Below are 23,474 nucleotides of genomic sequence, written 5' to 3' on the forward strand. Positions count from 1 at the left end.
TAATTAAAATAATTTCAATGATCATCAATAAAATTTAAATCTAAAATTTTTTCATAAAAAAATAAATTTTAATCAATTAAACCAAAATATTTAGTATTAACTCTGCATTTACAACATATGATCGGCTGAGTTGAATTTTCCTTTTCACGTGAAACTTTGAGACTTACCACGAAGTATACTGAATGCGGTGTCCACGCGCATTGATTTGAATAACTTTAAGAGGGAGGAAGTTTCTCTTCTCCCCCATGCTACGTCCCAAAGGCCAAAAAAAATCTACGTAAACATACGCTTTCTACTGTTGTACCCTGGTTCACGGGGCGCAGAGTTTTTTATTCCGTTTCGGTTCTTGAACATTTAAAAAATAAGTTTTAAATATTTAGTTTTTTCTTTTTTTATTTAAATCCAAAACAAATCTATTGAAAATTACTTGACTATAACTAGATTCTAATTATTTAAATCCATCAATTGTTAAATTTTTAAATATTTAAAATTTTTCACTTTTGTAATAATCTTTTGAATTGATTTTTTTTTCTCGTTCATATTTTTATATAAAAAGATTAAAATATCTTTTATTTTATAATAAATAAAAATAAATTTTTTATTAATAAAAATTTAATTCTAATTTGTTCCTCAATTTTTTTATATTTATATCAGTTTTTCCATAAAAGTGAAAATATTTGAATTGAATATTATGAACTTTCAAGTCATTGATTTTTTTGGTATAGTATGGACTAAGTTTTTTTCATTTAAGATATACTATTATATTACACAAAATTAAAGATATTATTATATATAATTGCCTATAGTAATAATTATAAGAAAAACTATTTATAAAAGAAATTTTTTAATTTTATATAATAATTTTAAAAAATTAAGACATATATAATCTTATTAATCTTATTTATATAAGTTAAAAATTTTACTCACAATATATTAAATAATTTTTTAATAATACTATATTACATAAGCAAATAAATAAAAGAATATAGTTCAAGACCGTTGTAACGAAAATCTCGGCGAGGACCAAAATAGGGATATGACAAAGAGTAACATTAAATAGGGGCAAATTTGTCAAAAAAATTTATTTTTTTTTGGTAATAAGAATTTGGAATTGAATCTTCTTAACGAGTCTGGCAGGACAGAAACCAACTATAAAAAAAGCGAAGGAAAACGAGAACAAACGGCCCAAAACAAGGCTTTCATGTAAGAGAGGGAAAACCCCAAACGAGAAAAAAAGGTGTGAGGCTTTTGCGCGTATATATATATACTTATATAAAGGGTAGAAGAGCGAGCGTTTTCGAAGGAGAAGTCTGGCGAAAGAGAGGCTATTGAAGGGATGGATAGTCTGATAAGAAACAGAGGCATGCTTCGGGTTTCAGTGTGTGGTCAAGAAGAGATAGAGCATCTCTCAAGAGAAAGTAGCCATTACAGTCTTTCCACTGGTATACTTCCTTCACTTGGAGCCAGAAGTAACCGTAGAGTCAAGCTCAGGGGATTCATTGTTTCTCCTTATGATCGTCGTTACAGGTCAATAATAACAAGGCCTTGCTTTTTTTCTTGTTCTTGAACTCTGGGTTCTTCTTCTTCTTCTTTCTTATAGATGCTGACTTAAGCGTCTATTATTGGGGGACCATGATTTGTCATCAATGTGTATAATAAATTCCTTTTCTTTTAAACGAGGAGGGTATTGGCAAAATCACGCCATTGAATCTCGTGAGTATTGTTTTGGAAAAAAATGAATTAAATATTGTCCTTTTTTTTATATTCTTTAATATTAACTTGTTATTTACTTCAGTTTACAGTTTTTCTTTAGCAAGAAAAGCAAGGATAGTTTTCTGTTGTCAGTATTCCATATGACTATAAAGCTGATTTCACATTAATGCCATTCTTTAGGATTGCAAAACTTGTTCCTTTTTCGGGTTTTTTTTTCTATTTTATTTCCTTTTGGTATTTGACTTTCGTTTCTGTTTTCTTTTTGCGTTTGTTTTGTTTTTATCATTATTATTCTTATTATTTTGTTGTTTCATTATGTTTTGTTATACTTGTTGGGGTATATGGAAAAGAACTAGTCTGAGATCAGAACAATGGTTGAAAAATTTTACTAGTATTACCCTCACCACTTTGTTCTGTTAATTTGTTTCTTTAAGTCCATCTCTGTTTTTTTTTTTTATTTGTTTTAAGAACTTAAGGTTGATTCTGTGGTGAACAGCTTTGTTGTTATAAAGGAATATCAAAACAATTATTTGGCTGAAAATTGTTTTTTGTGCCTTAGAATGATGGATTTGTATTCAAAATGTGCTTGTTGAATTGTCTTAACACAGACTGAAGCAGTTCTTGGTTGAAGGTCTGTGAATCTGAGGGTTGACTCCTAAGAAAATCACTTTGAAGTTTCTATCGTATATGTTTTTGCTTTTTCTGCTAACCTCTTCCTTCATGTTTAAAGAAAATTTTCCTTTTTGCTCCAAAAGAAAGATTTTAAAATCAAATTTGAGGGGCTTGGCGTGTTGAAATCCATAGAAAATTTTGACTTGTACAATGCCTTTTGGGTTGGGGTCTGCTGGTGGTGGTGGTGTTCCTTATTTTTTATCCTTTTAAATTAGTTCCAATCTCGTGTCTCCCATACTTGCAATTTGAGTTGTTTGTGATTGGTTGGTACTTATGATAGAAAGAACTTGAATGGTTTATGGAATAAAAGTTGACTGAAATTTATATAATTAAATTGATTCTTGCAGGGTGTGGGAGACTTTTCTGGTTATTCTGGTCGTCTATACTGCTTGGGTTTCACCATTTGAATTTGGATTCCTTAAAAAACCGGAGTCACCACTATCCATTACTGATAATGTTGTTAATGGATTCTTTGCCCTGGACATTGTTCTCACCTTCTTTGTTGCATACCTTGATAGAACTACCTACCTACTCATTGATGATCGAAAGAAGATTGCTTGGAAGTATGGCAGTTCCTGGTTGGCTTTTGACATTATATCCACCATACCATCCGAACTTGCTCAGAAGATCTCCCCTAAGCCGTTGCGCTCATATGGCTTATTCAATATGCTTCGCCTTTGGCGTCTCCGCAGAGTTAGTGCCTTGTTTTCCAGGTACAAGACCTTTTAACTTGGATAATTGCAATTGCGATGTAGTCCAAGCGTTTGGCATGACTTATTGTTGCTTTCAACAGAATGGAGAAAGACAAGAACTACAACTACTTTTGGGTTCGATGTGCAAAACTTATTTGTGTGAGTATCACTAAAAAGAAATGGGACTGTTTACCTGAATTTTTTTTCTGTTAATGAAGCATTCATTACTTTTTGCTGGTTTTTGTAGGTTACACTTTTTGCTGTTCATTGTGCTGGATGTTTCTATTATCTAATTGCTGCACGATATCATGATCCTGGAAGAACATGGATTGGATCATCTCTTGGAGACAATTTCCTTGAACAGAGTTTGTCAATTCGATATGTGACATCCATGTACTGGTCTATCACTACTCTGACTACTGTTGGCTATGGGGATTTGCATCCTGTGAATACTAGGGAGATGATATTTGATATTTTTTACATGCTCTTCAACCTCGGATTGACTGCATATTTGATTGGTAACATGACAAACTTGGTTGTCCATGGAACCAGCAGAACTAGAAGATTTGTGAGTGAATTCTTATTGTTTGTCGGGCTAATCAACTATATTAATTAATTAATTTATTTATTTGCTTTGGGGTTTGGGTTTTCAACTTTTGTGTTTCCTTAATTCTGCTTTCGATTTGCACCAGTTTTAGATTTATCTTTGATAATCTTTCCTTGTTTGTGGGTTTGACTCTCAGAGGGATACAATTCAAGCTGCTTCAAGTTTTGCTCAAAGAAACCAATTGCCTCCTAGCCTACAAGATCAGATGCTTGCACATTTATGTCTAAAGTTCAGGACTGATTCAGAGGGGCTGCAGCAGCAAGAGACTCTTGATTCCCTTCCTAAAGCCATCCGGTCAAGCATTTCACATTATCTTTTCTACGTTCTTGTGGATAAGGTGTACTTGTTTCGTGGGGTTTCTAATGACTTGCTTTTTCAGCTGGTAATCCACTAGAAACATGTTAAGCTTTTGTATTAAATGCTCTTGTTTAGTTATGTGGAATCTTTATATATCTTTGAAAATAAATGTGAAGGTCTCAGAGATGAAAGCTGAATATTTTCCTCCAAAAGAAGATGTCATCCTGCAGAATGAAGCACCTACGGATTTCTACATCCTTGTTACTGGTGCTGTGGTAAAAACATTCTTTCTTGTTCAAAATTCTCGTTGTGCAATGAATGGCTCGTCTGAAATTTTACTATCTAGATCCTGTAGTTTACTTGTTGATTGTTGTTGTGTATGTTATCTGATTTTAAATTTTTCTCAAAGTGGTCCCTAATATTTTGTATTGCTTCTCAGGATCTATTGGTTCGCAAAAATGGAGTTGAACAGGTAAATTGTATCACTCAAACACTGGGCTTATCAATCAATAATCATGAATGGATGCTAACTGAATTAAATGCCACCTGGTTTCAGGTTGTTGGAGAGGCAAAAAGAGGTGATCTCTGTGGAGAGATAGGAGTACTCTGTTATAGGCCGCAGCTTTTTACAGTACGCACAAAACGATTGTGCCAGTTACTGCGGCTAAACCGTACAACATTCCTTAATATTATTCAGGCCAATGTTGGAGATGGGACTATAATCATGAATAATCTCCTTCAGGTATGCATGCTGTACTTAACAATATAACCTAGCTACTAATATAATCCATCAAAATCCTTTCAACCTCGTTGTTAGTTCACAGTCTACACAGTAAATTATCAAAAGATTGTTGCATTCTAAATTTTTAGATGGACAATTAAGATGAAAAATGCCGAAGAAAATCACCAAAAATTGTGGAATAAGTTTTTACATATTCTGAACTCTTGGAATTCCTTTTTGGGGCAGCATTTAAAAGACATGAATGACCCAACTATGGAAATAGTTTTAACTGAGATAGAGAACATGCTGGCTCGTGGGAGAATGGACCTACCTCTCAATCTTTGCTTTGCCACACTCAGGGGAGATGACTTGTTGTTGCATCAGCTACTGAAAAGGGGGCTGGATCCTAATGAGTCTGACAACAATGGAAGAACAGCTCTGGTTTGTGAAATTCTTTAGCTTTTGGTTTGGCCAGGACCCTAAGTTCTCATGACGGTGGTGCTAATCTTTAACTTTTTTGTGTTTGTTTTGTATAAAATTAGCATATAGCTGCATCGAATGGAAGTGAGAACTGCGTTCTTCTCTTATTGGATTTCGGTGCAGATCCTAACTGTAAAGGTATTCTCCAAGCCTTTTTGTTTAAAACAGTTGATCATGATTTTTTTAATGCCATCTCCTCTTCTCTCTTCAAATTCAGTGTCAACAAAAGTTTTACTTTGTTTTATAATGTCCGCTAGAAATACTTTTTTTCTTCTCTATTTGCTCTTCTGGTTGTAATATTGGCCAGCAACTATTTGATATCATCATCAATTTTTTAGTCAAATATTTTCTTACTATGAAGAAGAAATCATGCTAATAATATAGTATATATTGTTGACAATCTTATACTCTTATCCCGAGCAAGTCTTTAATGGACTACTGTTGACATCTTATGGTCAGATATCCGTCTGTGACGGTAAAAGATGGTCGGATAAGATGGTCTTTATTTAAACAATTGTCCGGAAATTATTTAAAATGTCTTGGATAAGATGGTCGGCACGTTTTATCTAAACAATTAGCCTAAAGATGTCAAACAAAATCATCATGTCAAGACTTTTTATAGTCGACTTTCCAGTTCTGTAACATGTCTGTGTTTATGAGTGTATGGATTTGTGAATTCATGTTTTATATTTCATATAATTCTATTTGTTTATTTATTTGGTTCAAACCTGTCTTGATCCTCATCAATCATATTCTAAAATCCCATAGCAGGACTTCTCTGATTTATTTAATTTTATATCATGCAGACTCAGAAGGAAGTGTACCACTATGGGAGGCAATGTTAGCTGGCCATAATAACGTGGCTAAACTGCTAAAGGAAAACGGGGCAAACATCAATGCTGGAGATGTAGGTCACTTTGCGTGCACTGCTGCTGAGCAGAACGACTTAAACTTGCTCAAGGAAATTGTTCGTCATGAGGGCGATGTCACACGTCCTAGGCACAATGGAGACACAGCTCTTCACGTTGCAGTTTGTGAAGGTAACACTGAAATAGTCAAATTCCTTTTGAAGCAAGGTGCTGACATTGACAAACCTAATGTCCAAAGCTGGACCCCAAGGGATCTAGCTGAGCAACAAGGACATGAAGAAATAAAGACGATATTCGAATCAAGTAAAGAGATGAAAACTCAATCAATTATGTCTATTCCCGAGAAGCAGGAGACACGCTACCTTGGGAGGTTCACAAGTGAACCAGTAATCCGTCCTGCAGCCCGGGATGGCACAGATGGATCCTGGAGCCAATCCCGTCCAAGGCGTAGGACTAGTAACTTCCATAATTCTTTATTTGGTATAATGTCAGCTGCACACAATGTGGAGAAACAAAAACTACTGTCAGTTCATCAGCCCAAGGGCGTCAAGGATTCTGTTGTTAACTCTCCAGCTAGAGTGGTAATTAGTTGTCCAGAAAAGGGAGAAACCACCGGGAAGCTTGTTCTACTTCCAGGTAGCTTTCAGATGTTACTTGACATTGGTGCTAAGAAGTTTGGGATCTTTGCTGCTAAGGTGGTGAGCAAAGAAGGAGCTGAAATTGATGATATCGAGGTGATTAGAGATGGTGACCATATTGTTTTTGTTAGTCATGGTCAAATGCAACAAGAAACTAAAAGCCAAAACCCCTATTGCAATGGGTTCTCTTAGAGCATGAATAGGTGCACTTTGCTAACTTTTTTTTCTTTAAAATTAAAGTGCCACAATCCAGTATAAGATTCTGAGATGGAGGTGGATCACTACTTTTTACCTTTTTTTTTTTTTTTACAATATCAAATCCACCAAAAAAAAAAAAAAAGCTGCGCTTATCCTGGCCACGTGCATTAAATAATCTTTATAAATTGTAAAGGTGTAATATTAATTAACTTGTTACTTTTTTTTTTAATTTGTTTTTTCATTTTTCATTAGGTTTTTTTAATTTATTTATTATTAATTAGTCGAGGAGTTAGATAATAATATGTAAAATCAACTGAAATCAATTTTTAATTATTCCGGCAGGTTTGATGAACTAATAATGGTTTTGAATCATATACAAAAAGTAAGTACCTGGTGTTGGGCTAGTACATGGATTTGGTAAATGGATCATGGGTTTCGGTATGGGCAACTTTGGGCCCGGCCATAAGTTAAATTAAAAGAAGATAAAAGAGATCCAAATTATGAAAAGAAAAAAAAAAAGAAAGAAATTAGTTAAGATTATAATTCATTAGTTAAATTCGATATAATTTTTTAATTCTTTTTCATTTTATATTTCATTCTCTTTCCCTTCCAATTTAATAATAATAATGATAATTATTATTTTATTTATATTTTTCACTTCAAATTTATCAGCTTTTTAATTGTTAATGAAATATTTTTAATTAACTCATTTATTTCTTTCATTTTTTTCTAATATTTATTTTTTATTTACTTATGAGTTGATAAACTTCAATAAAAAATTTTCATCATTATTAATTACAAAATTTATTTTTATCATTATACGATTATTTTTAATTTTTAATTAAGAGTAATTATCTTTTTTCGTATTTGTAAGCAATTATTGATTAATTGTTGATTAACGGTCGACTAGCCGCATTGGATGATTAAAGATCTAAAGGGCTCGTTTTGAAACAAGAGGGGTCAAACGTCAAAATAATTTTTTAAGGATGTTTTGAAGGGTAGTTTTGAAATTTTCCCTTCAATCAAGTATACGTATGAAATTTAATAAATATATGTCAATATTTAATTTTTTTTATAAAATTTTATAAATTACATAGCTGATAAATAAATAATCCAAATGGTTTTGAAAAGGATATAAGAATAGCATAAAAAATTATAAATTACTTACCATGATTGATTCATATACATGCTGTTTCCCGAAACAGTATGAGAGTTAAATTAAAAGTAATAATGATTAGAATCAAATTGATTTAAATTTTTTAGATAATATATTATATGATAAATTTAAATTTAAATTAATATTTTAATTAAATTAATTGAGTTTAATTTTATCAATTTGATTCATCACTTTTTTAAATTTATTTTATATATTATTTTAATACATTTTTAATATATTAAACAGATTTAAATATAATATAATTATTTTATTTTATAAAAATTTAATATATAATTTGATTGTCCATTTTTTATTTTTTATTTTTATTCAAAATTTGATCCAATTTTAATATATATTTAATATTGGATCTTAATTTAAATTAAATAAAAAATTCAAATAGAATTTAATGCTACAAATTTAAATTAATTTTCATTTTTTCCCCACTCTAATTAAAAGCCATAAATCACAAAAGTGGTCCAATCTCTATGTGCTCCGTGTTGACTACCAGCTAACTTTACTTTCACCTTTTTTAAGTCGCCGGGTTTTGAAGGGCCCATATGTCGTCTCAGTCTGCCCATTACACTTTCTGCATATCTTCAAAATATTTAATAGAAACAAAATGTTCATCCTTTTTTCCAAGCGAAATCTTAAATATATTTTTCGTAAATTATATCTAAAAATATTTTTTATTTAAAATTATTAGAATAGAATCTTTATTACAAAAATTAAAGATGTATCATTCTACCAGATCATATATGATTGATGGCAAAATCTAAAAATACTTTGATTCAATAAAAAAAATAACACTCTTTGCATTTTTTTTTCTCATTTTCCGCCTACAGAAACGAGGATTTTTTTTGGACAAATTAATATATATATATATATATATATATATAAAGTGGTAGGTCGTGTTATACAATTGTCATGCACCCAAAAAAGGGCAATTGGAGACGAAAAAGACTTTATGTCAATCAAAAAAGCTCACGGCAATTGGCAAAACTTATATAAAATATTATAGGCGAAGATCACGGGAGTACTTATTAAAAATTAATAAATAAAAAATTTAATAAAAAATTTAAATCGATAGATTGATTAAATTTAATAAGAATATTAATAGTATAAAAAATTATTTAAATCTGATTAATATTTATTTAATAATAAAATTTTTATTAAATTTTTATTAAAAATATTTATTTAATAAATATATTTAAATTTTTATAGATTTTATATATATGATAAAATTTTTTAATTTTAATTTAATTGTTTTTAATAAAAAATTTATAAATTTCACCACGTGAATCTTTTTCTACTAAGAAAAAAATTACAAGATTATCTAGGAGACCTTCCTAATTGTCATAATCGGAAAGGAGCATAGGAATCTCTTTTTTTTTTTTTTTTTTTTGAGTAAAAGTTCATGTATAAATCATTAAGATTCCTGTTACAAGATGAGAAATTTTTTATTAAAAAAATTTATACAACAGTATCTTATTTATATAAAAAAAAAATCTCACAATTACTATCGCTTATCGTAATTTTAAATATTATTTTAATTAAAACATCATAATTCTAAATATTACACTAACAATAGTGTTTAATAAAAAATTTAGGAAGGAAAAAGTTATATTGAGTACGAAATAATATGCTCAATCATTAGATTAGATCTTTTCTTCGTTTGTTCCTTTTTTTTTTTTTTTTTTCCTTCTTTACCAAATCTAAGTGTAAGTCAAATGTTGGGATCCTTTTTTAACTTGCCATTTTTTCAATCATATTAGTTTAAAATTGAGAGGGCGGCGAGGAGACTACAAAAACAAATGTTGTGTACCTTGGATTGTATTTGACCCTTCATTTTTTAAGTTAAAAATCTCTTACTTTGGTAGAAAGGGCGAATTCTTTAGTCCCAAAATGTTTTAATTTGATTTAGAAGAAAATTTTCCATGGATTTTTTACATGCATGCATTAGTTTTTAATTTATAAATGATGAGTAGTTTGGTCTTTCCTACGAGAAACGGGTCCAAATTTCCTTTTCTTTTCTTTTTTTTTAAATTGAGATTGTTGTTTCTGGATGCATGCATGAACTTCATTATCGTTCCTCCGGAAAAGAAAATTCCATTTTAATGGTGTTTTTTCTATGGACGTGTGTCCTTTTGTGTTCAATTAATGGACACATATATAGGAATTAAAATATATACTTATCATTTATCACATGGACGGCTTCTCTCTTTCACTTCTAATATATACTAACAGTAAGTCACGACAAATGTGCGTGACTAAATAATTGAAAAAATTAAATAAATTTCCCATTTTCAATTTTGATTAACTATAAAACTGCTTAATTAAGGTCTAAATTCCTCTCTACGAATATATAATTTATTTTTATGTATAATTAGTATATAAATTTTATATATTATAAGTGAATCATATGATATTATTTTGTTAATAATTTTTTAATTAAAATTTTATATTAATGAAATGGTATTATTTAATTTATTTATGCTATTTAAAATTTATAAATTAATGTGCATCAAATATAAATTTATAAAATATGTAAAATTAAAATTTTTTTCATTTAATCCCTTCTCTATATCTGCCGACAAAAGGAAAACAAAGAAATTAACTCAACAAGTTAAGCAAGAAGGAATATAACATTTCCCTGATAGGAGCCTTTGCTTACCGTTGGGGTGAAGGTTTTGAGGTAAATTTTACGCAAAAAAATGTCAAGTTGAATTGCGGAAGCTTCCAAAGGCAAGAAGCACACGCGAAAGAGCCATGACAGCGAAACCATAAGGAAAGAAAGCTCCCTTTTTTTTTTTTTCAAAATGCGTACAAACATTGACGTGGACGAATGAAATGGAAATCAAATGGTATAAGCATGTAATAATGAAAAGAAAATGACAAAAGAAAAGAATCTCATTCTCAAACAACCAATCATATAGTGTTCCGTTTAAACATGATAGGCAGAAAATAGTATCCATAAAGATTTAGAGATCATGTTTCTTCTTTCCTCTTCCTTGAGTGCAGGGCGGGATATCGAATTTCTGAGAGACTTAGACCCTGCATGAAGAATCAAAAAAGCTTCGTACTTTGAATATGTGGAAAAAGGAAAGGAAATTAACAATTAATGAGAGTAAATGCATGATATTAAGAAGATGAAATTACTTACTGTTGGAATTCTATGTTGATGGAGTCAACAGCTATATTGGCAACTGCACCAAACGCAGTCTCGGATAGGACAATGGTGGCGGATTGAGCTGAAGATGAAGACAGTGCAGTAGGAGCATAATCAACAATCTTGACCTGGATAGTCTGGTCAGGAGCACAAGTCCCAGGCTGTGAAGCACTGATGCACCTCACCAGGTATTGTCTTCCGCATGATGCTCCATTGTCCCATATCCCATCTCCAGCTGCTGCGAACAAATTGCTTGATGGAAACTGGCTCTGATCATCACCATAGCACGCCGTCGCTGCACATAAAACATATCCCAATCCACAAAGGAAAAAATAAACAAAAAGAAAGTTCGGAGTGAAAACATTGAAATTGAAGTAGATTTTTCAAGGTTATACTTATTAGTTTCCAAAGCTTAAACTTGATGTAAATAAAGATGGGTACCCACGTAAATATGGGGGGCTGTACTGGGCAGCAGTGTCAACATCAGCATGGGAGAAATGGAAAAACTGGGAAACAATAAGGAAATATGACAGGAATTGAAGGATCCGCATATTCGCAAAGAAAACGAGTAAAGGAGGGATAAAGGAAAAATATTGTATGTATATAATAATAGTATAATTTCCGTTCAAGTCAACTTGATAAAAGTCTAAATAAATTTTAATTGGAACAACTTGGATTATACCGAGGGAGAAAGAGAATGTTGAAAGTGACGGATCCTGGCTTGATTGGCTAGGAATCGTCAAATCAAGGCCAACTCATCACGCGGAAACGCAAGAATCAATCTAAAAACAGTTTGATGTACCCCATACTACGGCTAAGGAAAAAAAAATCGAAAAAATCAAAAATTGATTTGATTTGAATTGATTTGGATTTTTTTATCGGTTGGGATTAAATTTAAATAGTAAATACATATTAAATTTAAATTAAATTAAAAAAAAGATTTAAAAAATAGAAAAAAATTGTATCATATATTTTTATTATTTTGTATATATTTTATATTTAAATTTATTTAAATATATTAAAAATTATATTAAAATAATATATAAAAATTTAAAATTTAAAAAATTAATATATCAAATCAAATCAATAAAATTTAATTTAAATAACCTCATACAAAATTTTCATTTAAATTTAAATTTTAAAAATTTATAATTTTATGTATTATTAAAAAATTCAAACTGATTCATTATCGCCTTGCACCGGGGAGATCGGTTATACGAAAAGCACAAGGACGAGGGGATAGCAGAGGTTGTTGCATTGTCTTGCAATGTTAAAGAGGAAGTGATGTGTAGGGCGAGCTGACCTGCCAAAGTGAGAGAGCAATAGTCAGTTGAGAGTCATTTATGTTACAATAACCCACCTAAAGACTCTTCAATGTATCTTAGAATCAGTGCAGAAACTGCAGGCGTTGCCTTGAGAATTTAATAATTTGTATGGTGGATTTAGACCACTGACCCAACCATGGTTACCTGCTGATAAATTATCATTTCCTCAGTCACCCTTGCAATCTTGTGTCCGAAGTGATAAATATAATAATATAAAAATAATATATTATAATAAATTTATAGTAATAGATAATAATTAATAATTAATAATATAAAAAAAATCATATCAAAATTTACTTGAAAAATTTTTCAGTTTAGAAAAAATTTTATTGTTAAATAATGTATATACAAAGTTTTCTTATAATTAAAATTAGAGTTAATTAACAACTAAAAAGATAATTAAAGAAATTTTATTAAATAAGTGACTCAATAAATATACCATGAATTTATTTTTAGAGAGTTTCAAATCAAATTTCCAACATGTAAAATGTAAAACACTGAATAATGAACTTGTTGATAAAATTTTAACTAAATTGGATTACAAATCAACTTCCGTTCAACTAACTTTTCTTTTCTCCCTTTTATCTCTATCTTTCTGGTTTTTCTTTTCCCTTCTCGGCTTTCAACGCGACACTCTTTCACACCAAAAAGATAACCCCTAATTTTTATTTAATACATATGGCTCTCTTAAGGTAGCCTAAAACACAAGGCCCATAGCTTTTGAATAGTCAAAATCATGGGGCTAGATCCCACGTTCATAACGATCTCTCCCTTTAGTCCCATTAGGAAGAGATACATCATTATAGCAGTTTTATTTAAAATTTACCTTAGTCAAGGAATCCATTTCGGTCAAGTTACTGCAAAGCTCAAACTTTTTTTAAAAAAGTATCTTGATCAATATATCTGTTGTATTCTCATCATTATGGATTTTCTTCAACTACATCTGTTATTTTTCAATCACTAAATGTAACTAGTGATATCTAACATCAATGTAATTTGTTCTAACATGGTACATGACATTCTTACTCAAATCTAAAGTACTTTTGCTATCACAAAATACCATATACTCTTTTCGATTCAACCCTAATTCAAGAAAAAAACATTTTAACCAAAGCATTTATTTATCTACTTTGGTTGCTATAATATACGCAGCCTTCATAGTTGACAAAGCAACACACTTCTGTAACTTAAATTATTAAGATATAGCTCATCTTGTAAAGTGAACAAATACCCTAAAGTAGATTTTTTACCATCAAATCATCTACCATGTCAGCATCAGTAAACCTTTCTAGAACTAGTTGTGAAACTCCATAACTCAAGCACATTTTTGAAATGCCCCTCAAGTATTTAAAAATTCATTTTATTTCTTCTCAATGAACCTTTCTCAAATTAGAAAAAAATTTGGTCACTACACCAACTGCATGAGTAATGTCAGCCATGTGTAAATCATAAAATACATCAAAAAATTGACTACAAAAGAATAAAGAATACTAGACATAGCTAGTTGCACTCCCTTAGTCACTGGATAAGATTTTTTACTCAGATGAAATGATTGACAAGTGGATTGCTAACTGATTTAGCATGTTGTATGTTAAATCTACCAAGCACCCGTTCAGCATTTTTTTTTGTGATAACCATAGCTTTTTAGCTCTCCTATCTCAAATAATATCTATATCGAGAATCTATTTTATTAGAGATAAATCTTTCATGTTAAAAGACTTAGACAATTATTTTTTTAACTTGCAAACCATACTAGCATATTATCCCATAATTAATATATCATCAACATATAATAAGAAAATAATGAAGTTACCATCAAAAAAATTTTTGACATACATATAAAGATTTGTTGTCGTTCTTTTATAGCTATGACTCACCATAAAAAAATCAAACATTTTGCACCATTGTCGCAAAGATTGTTTCAAGCCATACAAGTTTTTCTTCAGTTTACAAACTAAGTGTTTTTTTCCTTTTAATTCAAAACCCTCAAGTTGATCCATGTAAGTTCTCTTATAAGTCACCATGCAAGAATATAATCTTAACATCAAGTTGCTTTAACTCAAGATTCAAACTAGCTGCTAATCTTAGTACCACTCGATTGAAACTCATCTTCATAATTGGAAAGAAGATCTCATTAAAATTGATGTCAAGTTTTTAAGAAAAACCTTTCATCACCAATTGAGCTTTATACCTCACTAGTTTGTCATCATATTTTTTTAACTTGAACATCCATTTATTCTTCAACAACCTCTTTCCTTTCGAAAGTTTAACAAGATCATATGTACCATTTTTTATAACGACTCTATTTTTTTTCATTGCTTTTAATTAATGCTCTCTATTCAAAGTAGTCTGCACATTTTGAAAGTTTTTTTGCTCTCTCTCACTGGTAATTAAAATAAAATATGAACTTGGATACTTGGTGGATAGCCTGTGCTCTCTGGTAGATCTCTTAGGTTAAGACTCTACACTATCTGATTTCAAAAGTAGCTCCCCTTACTCAACACTTTTTGGTGAAAGAGATTGCTCACTCTACTCAACACACTCAGGTAATGAGGATTGCTTTCCTTACTCAAAACTGATTACATCTGATTTATCACTAACTGTAGTTGGCTCATTTATATCCTTAAGTTTTTTCTCTTGCTCATTATCACCATCTATGGTTTTTTTTCAGTGGAATCTTGTCGATGTTAAGACATTACACTTAACAGTAACTCGTGTAATCTTCTTATTTTTTTCAAGGTCTGTTATGATTTTTTTTTCATGAAAGAAAAACACATCTCTACTTTTAACTATCTTTCTCTTTACTGGTTCTCATACCCTGTAGTCAAATTCATTAACATCATATCCTACAAATACATATTGTGTAACTTTACTGTCAAGCTTTAATCTTTGCTATTTTAACATATGCATGAATGCTTTACATCCAAAAACTTTCAAGTGAGAGTATGAAGCATCTTTTTTTATCCACACTTTTTCTAGAATGTCAAAGATAAAAAAAAATTGACAATAATCTTTTAAGCAAATAACAAGTTATGTTGGCTACTTTACCCCATAATGGCTATGGTAGTTTTGCCAGTCTTAACATATGACTTTTTCTATAATGGTGCGATTCATCCTTTCAGCTACATTATTATGTTACAGTGTTCTAGGTTCTATCATCTTATGCATGATCATATACTTTGAATAGTATTCTTCAAAGTCTTTGGATGTGTATTATTCACCATTATCAATCTAAATACACTTTAAGAGCAACTCTGTCATCTTTTTCACTAAGGCATGAAATTTCTAAAAATATCGCAATACTTGATTTTTATTTTTCAACATATACACCCAAGTCTTATGTTAAGTATAATCAATAAAGTTAATAAAATACCTACTATCTTTCAATGACTTAACCTTAATGGAACCACATACATTAAAATGAATTAATTCTAATATATTTTCTTTTCTCTAAGAATGCTAACAAAAAGAAACTCTATGACATTTGCCAAACAAATAATGATCATATAAATCGAAAAACATATATTTGGTTAAGGTAATGAAAGACTATCTTGCTAAACTTTATAACCTTTTCTCGTTTATATGTGCCAGCTTCTTATACTATAAGTTTATTGAAGCATCATCCTCAACGATATTTATCTTGTTGCAATTCAATTGCATCAATGTCTTGTACATTATGCAACATAATTTTTCCCTTGCAACTACCATAGATCTTTTGAAAAGTTTTCACTATCCATTTTCTTATTGACTATCATATTCTTCCTTATCAAGGATATTAATAGCAAGTAAATTTATTCTTATATCCGAAATATGTCTAACATCCCTTAAAGTTAACATATAGCTCGTACTAGTTTGTACAATAATATCATCAATTTCAACAATCTATAAGACACTTTTGTTTTCTATCTTGGTGTAACCAAAGTCTCTTGCTTTGTAAGTTGTAAACAATTTCTTCTTAGGAACACAATGATATACTGCTCTGTATTAACTATCCACTCAATGCCAAAATCACCAACATGTACAATCACCATGTGTATAAATCAAAATAACTGAATCACTATCTGAATTCATTGCTGTAACATTACCATCATCTGAGCTTTTGCCTTTCTCATATTCTGCTATTGTTTCAAGATTTTGTAGTATTGTTTTATATAACTTGCTTTACCATAATGCATTTTATCTTTGGACTTGAATTTATATTTGTATTTATTACGACCTTTTGAGTTCTAACCTTTGTCGATATTTTTACCTCAATTCTATGTGACCAGAGCTTGATTCTTAAGGTCTAAATCTTTTTGTCTTACTTATTCATTAAGCATACTATCATTTACCATCTCTAATGTCACATTGTAATCAAGAGCTGAATTAAGAACAGTCACAACTAGAGTATTCCAATTGTCTGACAATGAACTTTAAAAAATAACGCCTTCATTTCATCATCCATCTTAAACTTCATAGTAGTCATCCGATTAAATATATCTAAAAAATCACTTAAATACTCTGTAACCGATTGTTCATTCTTATATTGTAAAGTTACAAACTTTTTAACAAGCATAACTTTATTCATGCATTTTTTCTCTTATACAATACTGTCAATTTTTCTCAAATAATGTAGGCATTTATCTCCTGCATTACATGATGAAACACACTGATATTAACCCTTTTTTTATTGTAGCCAGTGTCATTTTGCCTAACTTCTTCCAACTTTCATTTTTCGTATCTGGTTTAGTCGAATCACCTAATACCGACTTATATAAATCTTTACAATATAAATAATCCTCCACATAGGTTTTCAAATTAAATAATTTAATATTGTTAATTTTCTAACCAAACCTATATCACCATTCATGATCTCCAATAAAATTTACTTCTATCTTAAGTTGCTTTTATATTAATGTCTAAAAAATAACATTTACTTTAATATCACTTGTTGGACTTGAAATGACAAACACAATGTAAAAGTAATATATCGCAATAAATTTATAGTAATAAACAACAATTAACAATTAACAATTAACAATGTAAAAAAAATAAAACACATCAAAATTGATGTGAAAAACTTTTCGTAAAGTGAAAAAATCACAAATCATAAGAAAAATCTCTACTATCAAATAATGAATATATAAAATTTATCTTTAATTAAAATTAAAATTGATCAATAACTAAAAAAATAATTAAAAAATTTCAATAAAAAAATAACTTAACAAATAAATTATAAATTTATTCTTAAAAAACTTCAAATCCGATATCCATTATTTAAAATATAAAATATTAAATCATAAATCAACTAATAAAAATTTAACTTAATCAAATCACGAATAAATTTTCATTCAATCAACTCTCCTTTTTATCTTTTTGTCTCTCTATCTTGACTTTTCTTTTTATCTTTTTTCTCTCTATCTTGACTTTTCTTTTCTATTATCAGCTCTCGACGCAACACTCTTTCATGCCTAAAAGATAGCCCTCACTTTTCTTTTAATATATGACTCTTTTAGATAACCTAAAACAAAAGACCCACAACCTTTGACTAGTCAAAACCATGGGGCTAAACCCCACGTTCCTAACACATAAGCCTAGTAAAAATCTCATCCTTATCGAATCAGAACTAAAACTGTGCTCAAAATATAACAATCACTTTTCATCCAAAAATACACTATATATGTATATATAACAATCATTCATCCCTTTTATTTTATTAATGTTAGGATTTGAAAGATTGCCTTTGTCAAGAAAGTAGCCGTACGGTAACAAAGAGGCCAAAAAGCCTGTTGCGCTAATACTCCATACATTGTCAATGTTACTATATAAATCTGGTTTAAATGTTCCATTTTGCTCAAAACGCAGAAGGCACAATAAATAAAACATAATCACTTCCACAGCTTCCGTAAGGACATGTTTTTCTCGGTCTCCTTCTTCATCACCTTCGCCACCGCCATCTCAAAATCTTCTTGTGTTACATGCACTCGCCTTTCCCTCAATGCAAACATTCCTGCTTCTGTGCATACCGCCTTCAAAAAAGAAAGGAGTTTGTTGAAACAAGCACAAACACACACAGCTAAAGGCTTTGCTAGATAGGAAGGGTGAAATAGAGTTACGATAAAAAACTTATTAATCTAATGGTTAAAATACAAAGTAAGAAAGTGGTTATGAATTTTAACCATTAGATTAACAAGTTTTTCATCCTCACCTCTTTCCGTCTTTTCTACCAAGCAAAGCCAGAATGATAAGATGCATTCCATAAATCACAAGCCTATATTCTTGTAAAAGTAGGTTTGCATTAACCAACTTATGTACAGAAAACATTTTCAATTAGTTCTTAACATTTGTTAACAATCATCATAAACCTTGTAGATGTTGTTGGAAATACCTCAGCATACATAATGAGATATCAAATTATGCAAAAAAATCCATGCAATTAATATCAAAAAGGCTTGGACCAAGGATCTTTTCTTTTCTTGTTTTTTTGTTAAAAGCATTAATTACGAGCATCATCCAAGGCTTCTAGTGCAACAATATATAACCTTTAAACATGACAGAAAATAGATTTCAAAATTAGCAAAGCTTGAAACATAACAATCTTCAAAAGAATCATCTCTCTCTCTCTCTCTCTTTGCTTAGGAGGTTGGAGTAAGTGAGGGAGCGGGTTAAGGATCTAAAAGAAAAGACACTATTCACAGCTTACCAATCATATTCCAATTGGAAGAATAGTATCTCTTTATCCACAAAACAGACACAATTTTTTTTTTTTTTTGCCAATACACAAATCAATTAATTATCTGCAAACATACCTTAAGCTCTGCACCAGAAGCACCGTTCATCTTCTCTGCAATCTTCTTTAGATCAATCCCCCGCATCAAATTCATTCTTCTGGAATGTATTTTTAAGATGTCTAGACGAGACTGCATACAATTGAATAGACAATATAAGCACCTATGTATATCATCACAACGCATGCCCTCTATGAACAGAAATTCTGGTACAACTGTAGCAGCAAAACACTACCATTATATGATTGCTCTATTTACTGCAGGTTCTTCAAAATACCCAAAAAGGGTTGATCACAATGGCAAAAGAACCGAACAACTGCCTTTCTGAAAATTTTTGCTTTTATAAACAAAGTCTGAAATGACAGAAGAACATTCTACTGGATAGTAGCAGTTCATTACAGTAGCTACAGCATAATAAAAGATTCACATATCAAACAAGCCAGCAATCACCAAATTTGACAATATGAAAATAATTCCTACTTTCTCCACCAGAGAGAGTTACCATAAAATAAGTTTACAATGCACTAATCCAACCTTGATACAAAAACACGATCAATGATGCAATATCAAAAAAATGAATTCATGAGAGTGAAATATTTTCATTTCAAAGCCTATCTTTTTCCTTTAAAAATATAGAGAAACAGGGTGGCAATGAGGGAGTGGCTTTATATGGCCCTAACATGAAAAAAATGAACAGTACTAAAATGCTTGCAGGAACATAACAATAACAACACCAAATGGCATGTACCTCCTCATTAGGATTTGGAAATTCAATCTTCCTGTCAATTCGTCCTGGCCTAAGAAGAGCTTGATCCAAGATATCAATCCGATTTGTGGCCATAAGAACCTGTTCCCCAATACATCAAAGTAGGTAAATAGCAATAAAAATAACTGTATAAAAACTATAAGATGGGCGCCCTCTTTTATTGCATTAGTATTTCTGTGAAGTAATTAATACCTTTATCTTGTTAGATGCTTCAAATCCATCTAGCTGGTTGAGAAGTTCCAACATGGTCCTCTGCACCTCACTGTCACTATTGCCACTTCCAGATTCCATTCGAGCAGATCCAATACTGTCTATCTCATCCATAAATATGATAGATGGAGCATGCTCCCTGGAAAGAGAGATGAGAAAAACAGAGGAAGGAATGACTTCAGTAAAATAAGAAATACAAAGCAAAAATATAACAGCATGGTAGAAAATCTGACATAAGCAGCTCTTCTACTTTGTGTTTCAGAATACAGAAGATCTGGCTATTGGTTAATGAATAATTCCAGATGACAAGTAACTATCAAACATAAAAAGATTATTATCTTCATCACACTCAAAAATAGAAAGGGCTTTGAAATCAAATTTATATATCGGTGATGTTTAGAAAGAGTTTTACCTTGCCATTGTGTATAACATGTTTTACATTGGCATTTGTTGAAGTTAAGGACAACAAGAGAGGAAGAAGAACAAACCTGGCCATAACAAAAAGTTCTCTAACCATTCGAGAGCCCTCTCCAATGTATTTCTGAACTAGTTCAGAACCAGAAACCCTGATAAAAGTACAATCAGTATGATGGGCCACAGCTCTAGCCAATAGAGTTTTCCCAGTACCAGGTGGTCCATACAGCAGGACGCCCTATAAATTATGACAGAGAGCAAGATGTAGTCTTACAATGCAATCATATGGGATTAATAATGGAAAAAATCATCAACAAAAAGTTATGACTTGGTAGCATGATAATACCTTTGGCTGAGCTATTCCAAGACTTTCAAACAATTCGGGATGTTTAATTGGAAGTTCTATGACCTGCAAGTTTTACCACACAGCAGGTTAAAAGAATTAAATCAATCTGCAGCCAAATATTGGGATTAATAATGGAGAACCATAATACATAAAGGAAAAACCAAAAAGTGATAAGCCATAAATTAACAAATTAAGGATGTACAAGAGTATACCTCTTTTATCTCTTTAATTTGTTGGTCAAGACCACCAATCATGTCATACGTAGAATCTGGAACTTTTTCAACTTTCATAAGATTAACCAAGGGATCTACTTTGCTTGGTAAGATCAGATGGAGAACATAGCTGTCATTTCGAAGAGCAACTCTTGTTGATGGGGTAATTTTTGTGATATCAATATTCTTATCAATATCAACAACATATTTTCCTTCTGGATGAACCTGGAGAAGGAATTATAAAATAACAGAAGAGTAAGATTGAAACACACACTCTATACATGACGGCATGGATAGCTGAAAAAGAAAATAATTATCCACAGTTTTAAATAGCTTATATGATACAAAATTTCAGTCAGTAAAAAGATGTTATTCCCATTTGAAAAGTTAAAGGGAGACTAACAACTAACAAGGAATAGAAAGATCACGCACCTTGACTAAAACTTTGTTTTTACCCATAACTTTCACAACCTCACCAACATAGGATCCAGGCTCCTGAAGCAGCTGCAGCTCTTCTCTAAGCATTCTCACTATAGGATATGCAAACATAATAAGAACTGACATAAGAAACAGACTAAAAGATTGAAAGCACCAAAAAAATAAAGATAGCATTCTCTTAAAAAAAATTCTTCTTCCCTAAAAATAAAGGCTCCATACATGGATATGTTTAGAAGCTATCATAAAGAAAGGGCCCCATAACCAATGGACAATATGGTCAGATGTATTAGATGCACCATCCAAGTAAAAATGCAATGACGTTCATATAAACCACATTCCCCCTTCCAATCAAAAGAATGCTAAACACGTAAACAACAAAGTAGATGGCAATAAAAAGAGAAGATTATTACACAGAATAGACAATCACCAACATGGCCATTCCATTTCAAACTACACAGTTTCTAACCATAACAGACAAAGATAATGGATATTTCAATGAACATTTTCTCAACAATATCAAATTACGACTTCTGGCTACACTATTTACTTGCAAAATTTGGTGCCGTCAAACTTCAATCAATATTTTGCATAATCTACGATTAACTTTTAGTTAAGACCTTTCCAGGTGGTGTTGAATTAAAACATATACTAAATTTTCCAATTTACTTACATTGCATCAACGGAAAAGTTCTCTCAGATCTAGAACAAAGCCAACCGAACCTCCCAGCTCAATATAATCCTGTGTTTTACTACTTTTTATCAGCTAATACAACGCAACTCCAAAACTAACCAGCAGGTGTAATCACCACCTTAAGCTCTACAAATTACTAAACCAATAAACTCCCTCTTCTCTTGCTAACCTATTCAACTAGATATCACTATTTTCTCACAGGTCCAAACACCAAGTTAACAACTTCCCCTAAAATTAAAAAAAAAAAAAAAAAACACTAATCCCAATCGACAATCTCAATCAACCCATCTAAAAAAGAAAAAGAAATTAAGACAATAAATGGAGGTAAACAAAAAAATATCAGGGTTAAAGGACCTCGAGAATTGAGCTCATTGCGTTGGGCTTCGAGACGGTTGAGATTGTGGCTTTTTTGGCGATGATTGAGTTGGAGCTCGTGGATGTGTTGGAGATAGTATTGCCGGAGGCCTTCCCCTTGCTTGAACCCGCTCTTGGCGGTGCACATCTCTTCCGCCGAAGCCGGCTGCTTCCTCTCGATACCCACCGTGGCCATTGAGTGCTGCTTCTTAGGTTCTTGCTTTTGGATTCGACAATCGCATTCAGGGATTTTGTAGAAGGGGCTTTCTTTAACAACAAGTTCTGATTTGGATTTCAATTAAAATCTAGTTTTTGTTTTGCTTCATTCAAGCCTCCCAGATCTCGGTGAAATTAAAAAAAAAATAAAAAAAAAAAGTTCATGGGCTTGTGGCCGTGATGGGTAGATGAGTTGGGCTTTTCTTTTTCTAATAAATACATTCAAATCTAAAAATTAAAAACTTCCAAAAAAATACCTAATTACAACAAATTAAATAAATGACGCCTAATTACTTTTGTTTACTTTAACCAATTTTCTTTTAGAAAACAACTCTTAATCTCCTTATTTTTTCTAGTTTTTTTTTATCAAGCATTCTGATCAAGGATCAAGATCTCAAACAAAAAGTATGCAATGATTGATTTTATTTTATTTTATTTTATTTTTTTCAATGATTTAAGATTTTCCATTTATTTGTTGAGCTTTAAATTACATTTAGAACTCAATTACTCTTTTAGCTTACAAAAT

At 30.9% G+C, this 23,474-nt stretch overlaps 3 protein-coding genes across 6 annotated transcripts; 1 reads left to right on the forward strand and 2 right to left on the reverse strand.

Annotated features, from left to right (window-relative positions):
• The first annotated feature begins 1,133 nt into the window (after positions 1-1,133).
• On the forward strand, positions 1,134-7,135 carry LOC111285327 (potassium channel AKT1-like). Of its 4 annotated transcripts, none has more exons than XM_022874721.2 (11): positions 1,134-1,527; positions 2,733-3,098; positions 3,179-3,236; positions 3,325-3,645; positions 3,821-4,066; positions 4,158-4,256; positions 4,421-4,453; positions 4,538-4,723; positions 4,949-5,143; positions 5,245-5,320; positions 5,989-7,135. In XM_022874721.2, exons 1-11 carry the CDS (start codon positions 1,337-1,339, stop codon positions 6,879-6,881), a joined length of 2,664 nt encoding a protein of 887 aa, XP_022730456.2. In that variant the 5' UTR covers positions 1,134-1,336; the 3' UTR covers positions 6,882-7,135. The 4 variants fall into 4 exon arrangements, with proteins under 4 accessions (XP_022730456.2, XP_089618725.1, XP_089618727.1 ...); XM_089762601.1 differs by having other exon boundaries at positions 1,188-1,713; XM_089762600.1 differs by having other exon boundaries at positions 1,190-1,527; positions 2,904-3,098.
• A 3,797-nt stretch (positions 7,136-10,932) lies between these two features.
• On the reverse strand, positions 10,933-11,815 carry LOC111285431 (EG45-like domain containing protein). The gene is made up of 3 exons (XM_022874884.2): positions 11,655-11,815; positions 11,204-11,504; positions 10,933-11,094 (listed from the first exon to the last, which is right to left on the reverse strand). The coding sequence occupies exons 1-3, from the start codon at positions 11,758-11,760 to the stop codon at positions 11,088-11,090; spliced, it is 414 nt and encodes a 137-aa protein (XP_022730619.2). The 5' UTR covers positions 11,761-11,815; the 3' UTR covers positions 10,933-11,087.
• Positions 11,816-18,196: 6,381 nt separating this feature from the next.
• Positions 18,197-23,134, reverse strand: LOC111286698 (26S proteasome regulatory subunit 8 homolog A-like). Its single transcript, XM_022876828.2, has 9 exons — positions 22,733-23,134; positions 21,682-21,779; positions 21,250-21,474; positions 21,038-21,100; positions 20,766-20,929; positions 20,260-20,416; positions 20,050-20,148; positions 19,323-19,433; positions 18,197-18,542 (listed from the first exon to the last, which is right to left on the reverse strand). The coding sequence occupies exons 1-9, from the start codon at positions 22,926-22,928 to the stop codon at positions 18,402-18,404; spliced, it is 1,254 nt and encodes a 417-aa protein (XP_022732563.1). The 5' UTR covers positions 22,929-23,134; the 3' UTR covers positions 18,197-18,401.
• Positions 23,135-23,474: the final 340 nt, after the last annotated feature.

Source organism: Durio zibethinus, chromosome 6 (assembly GCF_047325235.1).
Source record: "Durio zibethinus cultivar Kanyao isolate XHJ-2024 chromosome 6, ASM4732523v1, whole genome shotgun sequence".
NCBI lineage: Eukaryota > Viridiplantae > Streptophyta > Magnoliopsida > Malvales > Malvaceae > Durio > Durio zibethinus.